Source organism: Schistocerca serialis, chromosome 4, assembly GCF_023864345.2.
Source record: "Schistocerca serialis cubense isolate TAMUIC-IGC-003099 chromosome 4, iqSchSeri2.2, whole genome shotgun sequence".
Classification (NCBI taxonomy): domain Eukaryota; kingdom Metazoa; phylum Arthropoda; class Insecta; order Orthoptera; family Acrididae; genus Schistocerca; species Schistocerca serialis.
Genome location: NC_064641.1, coordinates 580,324,095 through 580,340,375, shown reverse-complemented (window position 1 = coordinate 580,340,375; position 16,281 = coordinate 580,324,095). Strand labels below are relative to the sequence as shown.

The following is a 16,281-nucleotide window of genomic DNA, read 5'->3' as shown; positions in this document are numbered from 1 at the left end:
CCACTTGTATATTGTGAAGCACCAGTGAAAACTTACTTTTGGGAGATAATGCTGTCGAAATGGACATGGTTAGCATATGCTGATTTGAGCCAAGAGAAGTTAGACCTGTGTTCGACATGATATACATTGAGTATCAAACGAACAATACTTATAGCAAAATCTCTCTGTTTTAATTATGGCTGTTGGCATTTTATTAAGGGAATTTTAGCAAGCACACTAAAAAGTACAATGAGACATATATCTTAAATGTAATGATTTGGTAATGTTCAGAATTCAAACAGCATCTACAGCACTGGATACTGAGTAGAGGTAAAGCTTAAAACTGTCCCACTCAGGCTGAGTTGTTGCAGACCCGCTCACCAAGCGTGTTAGCGAAGATAAGCTCGCCTGTGTGTGGGTGACAGGCTCCCAATCGGATCTGTGGTTTGGGTGCATCGGTTCCACCAGCGAGTCCCGTGTGTTTGCAACGATCGCTGCCTCCCACCACCAAGAAAGACATGTAGGGTCCGCCATTTGTTCGCCGGTGTCCACACACAGTCGAATGTGTTGTAGTTACAGTCAGTGAGCGAGTGGCCGGACTGGTCGGCTGTGGATGGGCACCTTAATGGGATGCTAACGGACATGTTATCAGTTAATGGCACCGTGGCCCAACAAAGGAAAAGTTTGCTCACAGCTGGGTGTCTGAACCCCTGAGCCTCATACGCACAGCCTGATCGGTGTGCCGACTTGTTCACCAGCCAGCTCGCTGACCCCTCTGTGTGTGGGCAATGGCAACTGCTTGGTGAAACCTACCTGCCTGCAGTGACAGAGTTTGTACTGACAGGTAGCGATCAGGAGGTAGCGATCAGGACTGCGAGGTAGCGCTTTGCTGTAAAACTTGTGCACCCACACCAGACCCGACACGTCGGGCAGACCCATTTGGCAAAGGGGGCTGAGCTGACTGATCGGCCTGTGTATGGGGGCCTTTAGAAGGACTACTGAAGGCGATGCGCAAAAAAACGAGAAAGACAGAATACAGGTCAAGACAACAGCTTACTGCTTGAGCAGTATGTGAGACTCACTTCTGATAATAGACAGTAAACTTAGGATAGCATCCACAGTAGCTGAATATGAAGCAGAGATGGAGCAAGTTTGATTAGATAGTAGGATATTAATAAGACACAGAGTATAATAATTCTTCAGTTTTAAAACATGATACTTGTAACTAATTAATGTCTAATCGACTCAGATACTGGGGATTGGAGAGAGAGATGGCATTACTGGAATCCCCCAGTATTATCGATGGAAGATATCAACAATGCCTGTAACAACACAAACTCTACTTGAACCACACTCCACATTGCTCTTGTTAAAACAGGTAAAGTTATATATTAAGATGCACCATTTTTGTTCTTCTTTGTAAAAGGGACTCCGAAGAGCCGAAATATAGAAGATTTCGTTTTATTTTGTGTATTATGTTTAGATGTATATAATTGTTTGTGGCATACGGATGACAAAGAGTAACAACATGTAAATACGCAGCACGTGGACGGCACTGTTCTCAGGGCAACCAATTATGAAAGGTAAATTAAATATCCCTAGAAATGACACACATTGCTGAGGAGTGGCTTGTATGCCTCGATACAGATAGCTGTAACGTAGGTGCTACCACAATGAAAGGGTATCTGTGGGAAAGCCACAGAAATATGTGGTTCCTTAAAAGGGGAGCAGCCTTTTCAGTAGTTGCAGCGGCCACAGCCTGAATAACCGATCGATCTGGCCTTGTAATAATAGCTAATATGGCCCTTGATGTGTTGGTTTTGCGAGCAACTAAAGGGATTGGAAAACTGCAGCCAATCATTTTTTTTCCTGAGGACGTAAAGCTCTGCTGTACTATTAAATGATGATGGCATACTCTTGAGAAAAATATTCTGTACGTAAGATGGTCTCCCCATTCAGATATCTGGGCAGGGACTACTGAGGAGGTTGTCATCATTACCAAAAACAAAACCAGTACTCTACGGATTGGAGGGTGCAATGTGAGGTCACTTAATCTGATAGACAGGTTAGAAAATATAAAAGGGAAATTCTATTGTTTGAAGTTAGATATAGTGAGGATAGCTGAAGTTTGATGGCAAGATGGACAGAATTTATTGTCAGGTGAGTTCCTACAGGATTATAAACATAAAATCAAATAGAGGTAATGCAGGAGTAGGTCTAATGACGAATAAGAAAATAAGAATGAGGCAAGCTACTATGAGCAGCAGAGTGAACGCATTATCGTAGCCAAAGCAGACACAAAGCCAGCACACACCGCAGTAGCACAAGTTTGTGTGCCATCTAGATTCGCAAATGAAGAGATTGAAACAATGTAGGATGAGACAAAAGAAATTATTCAGAAGTTACCCGAGAGGAAATTTTAATTGTGAAAGGTGACTGAAATATTACGAAGATGAAGAGAAGGAAAATAGTGGGAGAACTGAAAGACAGGGATGGAATGGGGAAAAGGAATGAAAGAGAAAGCAACCACATTTTGCACAGAGCATAATTTAATCATTGGTAACACTTGACTTAAGAATCATGCAAGTTGGTTGTAAACGTGGAAGAGACCTGGAGATAGTGGTAGGTTACGTACTGGTTGTCTAATGATAAGACAGAGATTTCAGAACCAGATCTTAAACCGTTAGGCATCTCCAGGACAGATACTGTGCTCAAAGGTAATGAGATATCTCGAACAGAATGACCTCCTCGACGTCGCCCAGCGCCGGAATGGTTCCTTTGATATGGATTCTTTGCTAGGGTCGACACAACTTGTTATCCTGGATGGGCAGTCATTGCCAGATGTAGAAGTAACTGCGGCTTTGCTCCAGGGAAGTGTGTTGCGACACATGTTATGCATCTTTAATATTAATAACATTGCAGACAAAATTAAAAGTAACATTAAACTTTGTATATATGTACGATGCAGTCATCTATAATGAAGTACTATCTGAAAGAAGATGCATAAATATTCAGTCAGATCTCAATAAGATTTCAATGTGGCGCAAAGATAGGCAACTTCCTTTGAATTACCAGAAACATAAAAGTGTACATTTCACAAAATGAAAAAAAATATGTGGTCTACTATAAATGTAGTATAAGGGGCGCACGGTTGGAATCAGTCAACTAATACATACACATGGGTGTAACACTCTGTAAGCATATAAAATGGAACGATCACATAGGCTTAGCCGTATGTAAAACAGGTGGCAGACGCCGGTTTGTTGGTAGGCTAGTAGGAAATGCAATCAGCCTGCAAAGGAGATTACTTACAAATCATTTATTTGACACATCCTAGAATATTGCTCAAATGTGTGGGGCCTGTACCTAGTAGTACTAACAAGGGACATTGAACGTATTCAGAGAAGGGCAGCACGATGGTCAAGGTTTGTTAGATCCAATGGAGAGTGTCATGGAGATGCTGAAGAAACTGAACTGGCGGACTACTGAAGATCGACGTAAACTGTCCCGAGAAAGCCTGCTAATGATGTGTCGAGACACGGCTATAAATTATAACTGTAGCAACACACCACAACCCCCTATGTATCGCACCTGTAGGAATCATAACATGATAAGATTAATTACAGCACGCACGGCGGCATTTAAACAGTCATTCTTCCCGCCCTCCATTCGTAAATGTAACATATTGCAGAGTATAGATGTAGATGTGGACTGTGACCATAAGTAATTGCCTATAAATTGCTAATTAAAACTGAAAAATTTGTAAAAAGGTAGGAAATTAAGGAGATGGGACCTGGATAATTTGAAGGAACTAGGGGTTGTTGAGAGTTTGAGAGGGAGTGACAGGCATTGTTGGACGGAAACAAGGGAAAGCAATACAACAAAAGACGAATGGATAGGTTTGAGAGATGAAATAGGGGAAGCAGCAGACGATCATATAGGTAAAAAGACAAGGTCTACTAGAAATCCATGGACAACTCAGGAGGCACTGACTTTAACTGATGAAAAGAGAAATTGTCAAATGCAGTGAATGGTGCAGATGAAAGAGAATAAAGAAAGGAATAGATGAGTTTCACGGAAAGTGCCCAACGGCCAAGCAGGAGTGGGTAGAGGGCCCATGCAAGGCTGTAGAAGCATCCATAATTAGGGGAAAGATAGATGCAGCCTACAGCAAAAATTAAGGAGACCTCCGAAGAAAACAGAAGGGAAAGCTGGAAGGTGGAAGGAGTGCGTATTTACAGGATCTATGTAAGGTGAACAAACTTGAGGATAATATAATAGAAAGAGAAGAGAAAGGAGCATTACGAGTCATGCAATGGGCCAGTCCTGTTTCCACGTTTGGTAAGACGACAGCCTTTGTCTGTATTGCCTTTGCAATGTTGGAACGTAATTTATCGAACAAGGAAATCACGGAAATCCTCAGTTCGGAACCCTCATCGGACGAAGATGCCGATGTGTTTGGACGTAATGATGATTCTTCACCAATACAAGGAACCTTTTTCGGAAGAGTCTTCTTTCAAAGGGGGAAGAGAAGATAAAGTCGTAAGAGCAGCTTCATCATGAAAAAGAACGTTTGATTGGTCGGATAATCGTCCTGTGACCAAAAGCCACCATTTCGTGAACACATTTAGCTGCATAAGAATAGACCTCGATGTTTCAGCAAGTCATTTAAACTTTTTGTACGTTATGTCGTTTGAATTTGTTTCTGCCATTTGTATACAGATGAATAATTACTACATATTTCTTACATTTCTGATGACAGTACCCAGAATGTTAACACTGTGGACGCATATAGAGCTTGCAGAATTTTATTGCTTCTTGATGTGTTCCATGCTTATGCCAAAAACTAAATAGTTGGAAGCGGATCAGTATTGGCCACCACATTTTTTGCTTCAAACATCAATATTTTCACACATAATGTCAAGGAACCGGTTGAAACTGATGCTCCGTTTATTGCGCTTCAGTGATAATTACGCTGTATTCCAGGATGTTCTTCTGAAAATGCGGCTCATTGTAGAGCACAAAAGGAAAAAATTCCGTGAGGTCACAGTTCCTTTCGAAAATTTAGTATTTCATGTCTGCTGCTTTTCTTCCAAGGAAGGCTGCGGTTTAAGCAGGGTCACGTAATCATATTCTGGATTATATTGCCAATACTGGTGGCGCCACGGAAATGGAATCTGGAAATGCTGACGGGAAAATATGGCGATGTCGTTTCTTTGTTATTGCCATACCTCTAAACAGGTCATACCGTTTATTTAGACAGTTAGTATTCCAGCTCCGAATATTACTATGGCTCCACGATAAATGCACCAATGCCATTAAAAAAGGTACGCAAAAACAGGAAACATTTACCACCGTTGCCTGGCGGACTGAAGAAAGAGGAAATATAGTTCAGTTCTTGTGTAACACACTTTTCTCTAAAATGGATGGCCAACAATGAAGCATGGATGCTTTCAACCATAAATGGTCCAGACTTTGTTGAAATAGAGAAGAGGGAAAATAAAACAGGACAAAATAAATCGAAACCCACTCCTGTAATGAGCTACAATAAGTCAATGGGCGCTGTTGATACGATAGACTTGATGTTAAGTTCTGCACAGTGCATCCGAAAGACAATGAAATGTCACAGAAAGGTATTCTTCCATTTGACTGACTTGTGTGCACTGACTGCAAAAACAATTCTTGAAATAAAAAAAGAAACTTAACACCCCACTGGTGAATTTCCACTTGGAACTAACCAACCAGTTTCTGAATAAATTTCGTGGGCAAACACGTAAAACTGAGATCCCAAAGGCACCAAAACAAGATATTCCATTTGGTATGCAAAATAAAGGATATTATCCAAGATTCCTCGGAGCAATGGAGAAAAGGAGATTCTCCAGAGACACTGTGTTCTGTGTTCTGCTAATTCACAGCAAAAAATCACATGTATAAGATGCAAAAAGTGTGATGTAGCTCTTTGCATGATGCAATGTTTAGAGAAATATCACACACTAAGGATATATTGGGCGGTGTCAGTAGTTTTGTATGTTTCCTGGAGAGGATAGTACGAATAATAAAAATAAAAAATAAAAGAGGAAAAAATAAAAAAATAAGAGGGAAAAGTGAAAAGTCTAAGGCCTGCTTAAAAAATGAGGATGGAAACCACAAAACTAAATAGGACTGAAGGTGACAAATGGAAAGAGAAAACAGCGAGCAGAAAGCAGGTAGATTTTTATTGTCGAATTATTTGTTATGGAGAATCCAGTTGAGGCTTTAATTACAAATGAGCTAATAGGATTATCGCAAAACAAGTTATACCAAAATCTTAATTCTGCGGTAGGCTACATGAGACAATTTGCTTTTAAAGTTCCTTGATCATTATTTATTTACGATTAGAGTAAGAATTGTTTGTCCGAGTTCTGGGCATCTTGGCTAGGACCTGCTCACTTATAAAATTATGTGTTCTGAAATGTATTTGTCCAATGATAATGAAATTATATTGGGTTATAGGCAAATATATTGGTAGTGCGGATCTCTAGTTACAGAATTATTCAATAAAAATACAAACTTTTTTTCATTTTTCTAACGTACCATTTTCTCAGCTCAAGATAAACGTATAATAAAAAGTGTGGGTTAATTTTGAAGTTCTCTTCGTGTGATACTGATTCTATGAAGACTATTATCGAAGAGTGGTTCTAAGAGCGCTAGAACGTAAAGATTAACCGTCAATGGCGTATTCCCTGTCGTAGCCCGCAATTTTTGTTGTACAGTGGCACATACGTCAATACTGATAATCAATATTACTCAAAAAAACGGAAACTACCTTCCGCCACACACCGTTAGGTGGCTTGTGAAGTATGATGTAGATGTAGATACATTACCTGTCATTACAATAATGATGGCGACGGAAACCAGTGTTGCCCCCAACAATGAAAATGCTTCTGTGAACCTCCGTCCAAACCTGTTGCCCAGGAAATGCGCTGCAAGATTACCGGGGAACTCGAAAGCTCCTTGAACCAAATAGGCGAGGAATGGATTGCCGCCGAGATTACCGATATTAAACATCATGGTACTTCTGGTCAGTATGCAGACTAACCTAAAGAAAGTCAGTTAGTAATACTGAAATACATTTACAGACGGCATAAAATTTAAAGTTTCGTGGCAATAATAATTTCATTTTTAATGCTGCCGGTTAGCAATGCAGGGTGTATCATAACTAATGGCCTAAAGGCATAGAGTTGAAAATACATGGTACTACAAAGAAAGCACTCGCAGTAAACAGGTCCGCAAACGAACAGTTTATGAGATGACTGCGACTTTGTGGTTACCAGCCACCAACCACATACTGGTCAATGGTGTGTTCTTACATTTTCGAGGCATGGACTTGTAAACAGAATGGCTGATATTATTACACTTGACTTTCCGTGGCCGTTATCGGTAAAGCGGTGAAATTACAGTAAACAATTACAGTGATGGTTGAGGAAAACGCTTCGCTCAGTGAATGATTTCAAGACAGTTGTGCATTTATTATCAACCATTTCAGCATGTCCTCGTGAAATATGACGATAAAAACTCACGATAAGCCAAACGAAGTGCCTTGATTCCCAGATACAGCAATTCTGTGGTCGACTAATACACTCAAAGTGCCACTCACGTCAGTTGTTTGCAGAGCGTAAGTTACGTGGTACGAGCGTTGGTGGTAACGTCGAACATTACAGGCAGTAAGCGGATATACATGTTATGTATGGTAGAGCTACCAGCAAGGCACGGGAGGATGCATCGTGCCAACAAGCATACCCTGCTCGAGGGTATCCCGTGAGACGAACTTTACGTTTCCATCAACGCCTCGGAGCAACTGAGAACTTTGCACATGCTGCGCGAGTGGGTGTTCTTGCTCGAATTACACCTGCACTTGTTGGAAACAAACACTCTCCAGGAATCTCGACAAGGAGACTTAGCACACAAATTCATGGAATGAGCCACACTAGTGTTTGGAGAATAATGCACCGCAGTGCAATGCACCCGTATCACCTCCATAGAGTAAATATCTCTGGAGTGAGCATTGCGTTCTGAGCATGTTGTCAACGTTAAAGCAGGATTGTCACGTGTTTACGGGACTTCGCTGTGCGTGTATGATTTCCTCAGAGTTCGAAGTTTATAATATCAAGAGTTTTTGTTGTGTTTTCATCGTTTGTTTATAGTGTAATAGCGATGGCGAATTACTGTTGTTGCTACGGATGCAAAGAAAAATTTGTGAGAGGAGAGATAGTAACTTTCATGGGTACTATGTTTAAAAATTTCGAGACGCGTTATAATTAAGGCTTGATTCTGTAGACCTATTTTTCTACGATTTTATGACTATATAATAGATATTAAGGCTCGTACAAAAGCTTACAAACAATCGCTTCCTCTCGTAAATTTGCTAGTGGAACAGGAAAGGGAATGGTTAGTTGCTTCAGCAAATATTATCCTCCATGCATCTATCAGTGTCTTGTCTATTATGTATATAGATTTGAAAGGCAGGAGACAGATAAATTCAATAGAGTGGGAGTATGTAATTGTCTTCGTATAATATGTGTGTCCAAACCTTTTTGTTTACTATAAAGTTACAGTAGGAGACCATGTTAAGTGTGTCTAGGACCTGGAGAATGATTATGTGTGATTTATATTTTTGTTTCCCGAAGGATGAACAACGAGTAAAGATGTGGCTCCAGAAAATAAGGAGGAGTAATTTTGTCCCCACAAAATATTTCGAAGTATGTTCAAAGCACTTTGAAGAGGAATGTTTAGACAAAGAAACATTTGGACGTCTGTGGCTGAAGGTAGATGCTATATCATTTATTTTTAATTTTCCACAGCACCTACTACCAATTTCTGCATTCAGCTTAAATACATTTTCTGCACAAATCAAATAAAAAACACAATAGTGTAGCTAATCAAAGTACACATTCATCTTCTTTGGTGTATTTTGCCTTCAATTTATTTTCTTCACCATTTGATTAAGAAGCGTAAAATATTAGTAAACATGTCCGCAAACTCTTTCAATTGTGTCACTTTCCACCTCCCTTAATGGTGTTATATGGGTTGACTGTTACATGACCAACTGTATTTGCTTTACAGTACATTTATTCTCCGATAGCCTCCCCCCCCCCCCCCTTCTTACTCATTCTTCTATTTATTTAATAAACTGGGAGCAAGTACGTAAAATGCGTTAAATAAACATTTCAAAGTGTCACCAGTAAGAAAAATTGTGCTTTAGGTCGCAAAAACGAGAAAATAAATACGCAGAAATAGCAGAAAAAAAGGACGAATTAGCAGGGATATATTATGCTAATGTGTGGCAAATTCGGTGTTTTTTCGGACACTTGCAAAAGTACTAGCATACTGTCAACTCGTTTTGCAAGACTATCACTGCAAAAATGTACGTCAGGCTCTGTAATACAATAAAGTGCCGTATCATACCGAAAACTACAGAAAATCGAGAGAATCTGAACTGTGACACCTATCGCAAAGAAGCAGAATTCAATATCACTTGCCCTTAAAAGTTACGTAGCTGGTTTATGCCCGGTATCAAATGGATACTGTTAAAATGTCTGCGCAACATATATAAATAATCCACACACGTACGAAAAGAATCCGCCTGTACTAGGGATGTAGTGACATTCGAAATATACGGGGCGCAATACGGACAAACACACGACGTCCCGAGAACACGTGACCAGGCCGGCAATGTATGTTGACGACACAAAATCTGTTTTGCGCATGTGAATGCTCACTCCAGAGATATTTACTCTATGACCACCTCCAACGAGTTTATTGTCTTCGAAACATCTCCAACGAATTTATTGACTCAGAGAGACGGATTTTGGTCCTAGACTAACGTTTTGCAAGTGCGTGCAACAACAATATTTAGGCAACCATACGTTTGACAATAACATTTTATTTACATATGAAGCAGGGTTCCCTCGAGTCAGTGTGTGTAATTATCACATTTGTCACGTTTTGAGTCATCTTGGCTCCAACCCACATACTGTGTATGAGTCTCCACATCGACGTTTCGTATTGAATATGTTGTTAAGATGGTAGGTGATCGTCTCATTGGGCCATACAAGTTACCGAACAAACTCAGTGGACGGAATTACCTTCGGTTTCTGCGGCATCATCTTGCAAGATTGTTTGAGGACGTTGGTTTACAGCTTAGACCCTTAGAGCAACGCCAGAAAATGTGATACGTACGTGATAGAGCACCGGCACAATTTACTGCTATGGTGAAACGACATCTAACACTCAGATATGGCCAAAGATGAAATGGGTGAGGAGGACCTCTACCGTGGCTTCAAGATCACATGATCTGAACCCCATGGATTTCTATTTTTGAGGCCACCTTAATGGTTTAGTGTACGCCACTCCAGTTTAAACGGTTGATTAATTGGAGCAGAGCCTTGTCAGTGTTTGTCAAAAATTTCGAAATGATCGCGGCGTGTTTGAAAGGACTCGAAACTTATTGTGGTGACGGGTACAGGCAAGCACTCGGCTACAAAGACGACACTTCGAACCTCTCCTTTAATTACGAGTAGAGCCATGAGAATGTCGTGTTTATTCAAAAGACCTGCACTTCTACCAAAGTATCTCTAATAACTTTTCTTAATGTTGTACAATATTTTTACCTTTCCCTACCTGGGATGACCTTTACACGCAATCAAGCCAGATGTGTCAGGTAACCAGAAAGTCGCAATTATCTCGCAGTTTGTTTGTAGGGCTTGTGATTACCAAGACCTTTTTGCTTCTAATGTCGTGTTGTTTACACCAGTAATTGTGATACACCCCGTACTGACCTGAATACATAAGCCAATGTTCCTAACGGACAGTCAATTTTAATAGACATGTTCGTTTTACAAAACACTGAACATTTTCACTTACCTGCCAAAAATCAGTTTAAGTGTATTCTTAAACAGGTTTCTATTGGTGACTAAACTTAGCACTCCCATTTTCGCACACCGTCGTTTTGACATCGCATTTAAAATTTCCAGAGTGTCGGCCGGAACGTGCCTCTTATTGGTCTGGGCTATCTTGTGCACCACCGAAAACGCTCTTTTCGTGTGCCCCTTATTGAGCAGCCAGCGCGGTGACTCAGGAAGAAAGCTGTAATAAACAATACATTGGTTCAACATAGCTAAAACCACTAGTATTACTTATCACTCTATTCTCAAAGTAAACTTATAAAATAAGTGCTTCGACTCGAAAGAACGCTGAGTCCTCGAGATTGGCGAAGTTTTATAGAAGCACGAAATTTAGAGCGAACCTCAATATTAGGTGCTTTTAAAAGTTTCCACAACGAAACTGCGTCTCGAAATTCGACAGAAAATCCAAGGAGATTCTGGTCGTATGTGTTACACCAGTGGCAAGACACAATCAAGACTTTCAGTGCGTGCTAGCGACGGCAATGTTACCGATGACAGCGTCTCTAAAGCGGAATTACTAAATACGATTATCTGAAATTCTTTAACTAAAGAAGGCGACGTAAATACCGGGTATTTCAAAAAGAATGACCTGGTTTCAAAACTCCGTGTTTACTGATAAAATCATATTACAAACATGGGATAAGTTGCAAAATACAAGATGTTAAAGTTTTAGCTATGCTATTACAAATGCTCTACGTGTCCACCGGCAGCAGTACGAACAACATTTAGACGATAGCTAAATTCGTCATAAACCGTACAAATGTATCTGCTTTTACAGAAATTATGGCGGCTGTTATTCTATTCTTCACTTCTTCTATGTCACGAGGTAAAGGGGAGATGGACACACTTTCCTTCACACATCCTCACTAGAAAAAAATCGCCTGGGGTCATATCTGGCGGTCTTGGTTGGCCAAGAATGCACGGCAATGTCTCGGAGTCCCGTGCGCCCTATCCAGCGTTAGGGCAGTGTGTCACTGAAAAACTGTGGTACGTAGATGTGCCAGTGTGGTGGAGCTCCATCCTGCTGGAAAATGAAGACATCGGATCCTGTAGTTGTGCAGAAAGCCAATTCTGCAGCATCTGAAGATAGTTCATTGCCGAATTATTTCCTCCATGTAATCAGAAGTGCGAGGCCGAACAGGTCTCTTACCTTTTCACAAGCATCCTGTCTCTTCAGTTTGCCGACACCAACGACGAATGTTTTTGGGTGCGGACGGCTCAATGGCAAAACGCTGACGAAAAGCACGCTGTACCGAAATCACTGACTCACTCTTTGCAAACTGCCGCACACAAAACGCCTTCTGCTGAGCGAACGCCATCTTACTTCTGACTGACTGCAAACTGACAAAACGCAGTGACTGATATTTAACTGCGACTTTCGGAATACTGATGTCGATTTGTTGTAGCAGTTTGGAACATGTACTTTCCTCGAACATTATGAATCGCGTCGGGGAAAACGATCTGTTGACACACAGCGCGGATTCAGAAAATGAGGGTCTTGTGAAACACAACTAGCTCTTTATTCTCATGAAGCAATGAATGCTATCGACACAGGACCTCAGAATGATCTTATTTCTAGACTTCCAAATGGATTTTGATACTGCTCCTCACAAGCAGATTCTAGCTAAATTGCTTGTTTATGGAGAATAGTTTCAGTTGTCGCGACTGGATTCGTGATTGCCTGTCAGAAAGGTCACAGTCCGTAGTAACTGATGGAGAGACTCCGCGTAAAACAGAGGCGGTATCTGGCGTTCCCTATGGAAGTGTTATAGGTCCTCTGCTATTTCTAATCTATATAAATAACTAGCGGAGAAACCCGGCGTTGCCGAAGTATTTAGTTACGTGCTTAATGTCTGTGGAGTCATATTTCCTGAACTATGTGCCTTACAATAATATAACTTTGTAGGTGCAGTCAGCAGCGTATGTGGATACCGTCTGCAAAAGTGTTTCGAATGGAGTTAGTACGGTACTAACGAATTAATAAATTTAAGCGGAATACACGATGAGTAAGTTTTTCATGCACTTCATTGTTTATGACGTCATATCTCTTGAACTATGTGTCTAACAACAATTTTGCACTTACATTCAGTGCTATATATGCATACCGTCCATAAAATGTGTTGTCAAAACAGTCAGTGCAGAAGGAATAAATTGTAACTTCATGCCTCATGTGGTACTTCTACTTCATGAACGACAGAAGAGTAGTAAGCGATAAATATTTTACCTTCTATCTTGTTGTAGGGGATTGTATGCGAGAAAAAAATTCGTAAAGGTTTGAAATTATGTGTAAAGTTAGTTGCTAGTCGCTAGGGCCTTTCATTTTCCAATACTGGACGAATAAAATCTGGGAATTCATGCGTCGCAGGCTACGCTTCTTTTTCACCCCCACACCTTCGATAGGTCGGTTGTTTTTACCCCCACAACGACTGTCGTCTGACAGTAAGGTATATGTGTACCAAGTTTGGTTTATGAGGAGATGTGGAACGAACACACACACACACACACACACACACACACACACACACACTGTCTTTCTCTCTCAGATTGTTCGCAGGCGATAGTGTTATTTACCATCTAGTAAAGTCATCACAAGATTAAAACCAAGATATGTGTATGAAGTTGTAATGAAATCTAGATTTCGTTATAACTTCATTCTTCGAGAGCTGCAAGAACACCAATTATATCTGTACAAATACCAGCTTCCTATAGATAAGGAGTACCGGCCAAAGATCGTCCTCAGTGAGGATGCACTCAAATTGCGCGAACTCTTACGGGAATCGGTAGTTGACCGCCGCGTGTAATAAGTATGGTGGGCAGGGGTACTACAAATACAGTGTGTGGACAGGAAGTTGGAAAGTGTGGCTCTCACGGGGAGCATGCCAGAGATAAGTCCCTGCAGTCGCACTATCGTCTGTGTCCTTGGTGGCTCAGTCGGACAGTCTGCCTTCGGCAGTGACACAGTGCGGACCGTGTTGCCCGCCGGCCGCGCTGTGGTGCGCGCGCCTGTTAGTCTACGACGGAGCAGCTTCGCGTTTGCGGTGTTTTGAGTCTAGAACGAGATGGCACACTCGTACAGAAAAACGACTTTGAAGTTCAGGTTTGCGAACGACTATCCGCGACCAAAGGCACACGACTTAACGTTTTTTAAGAGAAGAGGTTAAAATCGATCCATGAGAAATGGTGGGAATCCAATTACCGATCGTTTCAAGCGTCGTCTGTGTCAAGCTTATTGACGAGGCCGCTTGTGAAAGACTTCTACAACGATCACCGAACGGATATAGTTTCTGTCATGCCGATGGGAATGTTGGTGCGGTTACAGTCGACCACACAGGAATGGGGATACGCACCATACGGGTCTTCGAACTTCCGTTTGAGGTTTCGTCTGAACTTGTGATCGACACCTTTCGACCATACGGTACAGTGCTATCCCATGTGGCCGAAAAATGGACGAGTTTTACTACATACCCCATCCTAAATGGGGTGAGACAAATACGGATTGAACTGCGAAAGCACGTCCCCTCTTATTTGTGCATAGGGGATTGTCGAGCGATTATAAGCTATGATGGACAACCTCGCACTTGCTCGGGGTGCGGGAAAGAAGGTCACGTCCGCTCGGAATGCCTCTAGTGACGTTTAGTGCAAACCCCACAGGACGACGTTCAGGCGCCACAACAGATGACTGTATTGCCGTTGACCTTTGTGGAGGTCCTGAGAGAAGAAGTGAGGGAGATTTCCGATGGGCGCCAGCAGTTGCGCACTATAGAGAACATGGACACCAACGGATTGGAACTCCGACCACCGGTTCCACCACAGCAGACACAGGGCCCCACACGAGAGATGCAGCTGATGGTCGCTCCATGCTCAACATGGTCGCTTCCAGTGTTTCCACCGAGAGCGTGATAGACCAGGCCCAAGACGCAAGATAGCAATCCAAACAGCCGATGCGGAAGCAAGACAACGGAAACAGCGTTCGCCGAAGAGGAGAAAGACTGACTTCTGCTGACGATAGCCATAGTCCCGAGGGGACAGTGGACGACAACGACAGTATAGACCTACGACCAGTGGATTCAGCAGATACCGAGATGACGGCGCAGGAATTACACAGCGACGATAACTTGAATTTTCCTTCCGGTGATCGGAAGGCAGAAATGGAGATGGCAATTGCCCAACATCAGAGTGGTGACACCGCTGCCTACCATCCTTCGGCCAGTTCCGGAAATATGCTGGGTTACTGGGCGCAAGAAATGGACCAACAGGAGCAGGATGAAGATAAGGACCGGGCGATTGAGGATATTCCTGGCCAAGCACCGGGAGGGGCCGGGGAATATTGAACAACTTGATGTGGTGAGGAGCGACGGGGTTGCCGATAGCCAACAGCAGTTCGGTTTTCAACACCATCGCTTGATGACAGCCCCAGACAACTGACGAACACACGCTAGGCGTACTGCATTGCAACCATAAACATTAATGGCATTCGGACACCACTTAAAATTCAAAAGCTGAAACATATGTTACACGCTGCGAACGTGGATACTGTACTCCTACAAGAAATTCGTTTTTACATCGCCGCCGGAGTTCTACGGCTACAAAGCACGTTATTCAGTGCACGATGAGAGTGGATGGGGTGTGGCGATCCTCACCAGGGACGGAATAGGAGTGGACGAAGTCATGTCCATCCCTTCGGCACGTGGAATAGCGATCACCCTATGTTTAAGCTGTGCAACAATGGACACTGATGAACATCGTTTAGCATGTAGTGGGACGGTTCCAGTGTGGCACTTGACACGACAGATATTGGCGTTCCTGTTACACCCCGCCTCTCACACAATTTCATCGGACACACTTTTTTTCCCCCAAGAATCTTATTTTCCTGTCCACAAAACCAATGTAGTAATGTGTGTGTGTGTGTGTGTGTGTGTGTGTGTGTGTGTGTGTGTGCGCCGGCCGCGGTGGTCCCGCGGTTGAGGCGCTCAGTCCGGAACCGCGCGACTGCTACGGTCGCAGGTTCGAATCCTGCCTCGGGCATGGATGTGTGTGATGTCCTTAGGTTAGTTAGGTTTAAGTAGTTCTAAGTTCTAGGGGACTGATGACCTCAGAAGTTAAGTCCCATAGTGCTCAGAGCCATTTTGTGTGTGTGTGTGTGTGTGTGTGTGTATGTGTGTGTATCCGATGACCTCGCTGTTTGGTGTCTTCCCCCAAACAACCCAACCCAACTAAGATTTCGCAGGGAACGATTTAAGTGTTCGATTTTCCTGCGCTCTGTTGGATAGTGGAATGGTCGAGAAACAGAGTGAAAGTTGTTCGACGACGTGGTGCCTCTCTGAATGAAACTGGAGGTTCATGAACTTAAGTATGAACT

General features: G+C 42.3%; 1 protein-coding gene across 1 annotated transcript in view; it reads right to left on the bottom strand.

Moving 5' to 3' along the window:
• Positions 1 to 16,281, bottom strand: part of LOC126474615 (solute carrier family 22 member 7-like) — a 111,637-nt gene that overhangs the window by 28,367 nt on the left and 66,989 nt on the right. Inside the window, exons 6-7 of the mRNA XM_050102091.1 lie at positions 10,882 to 11,103; positions 6,843 to 7,057 (exon numbers count right to left, since the gene is read on the bottom strand). Of these exons, the coding sequence (XP_049958048.1) occupies positions 6,843 to 7,057; positions 10,882 to 11,103 (437 nt within the window). The remainder of the gene's footprint in view (positions 1 to 6,842; positions 7,058 to 10,881; positions 11,104 to 16,281) is intronic.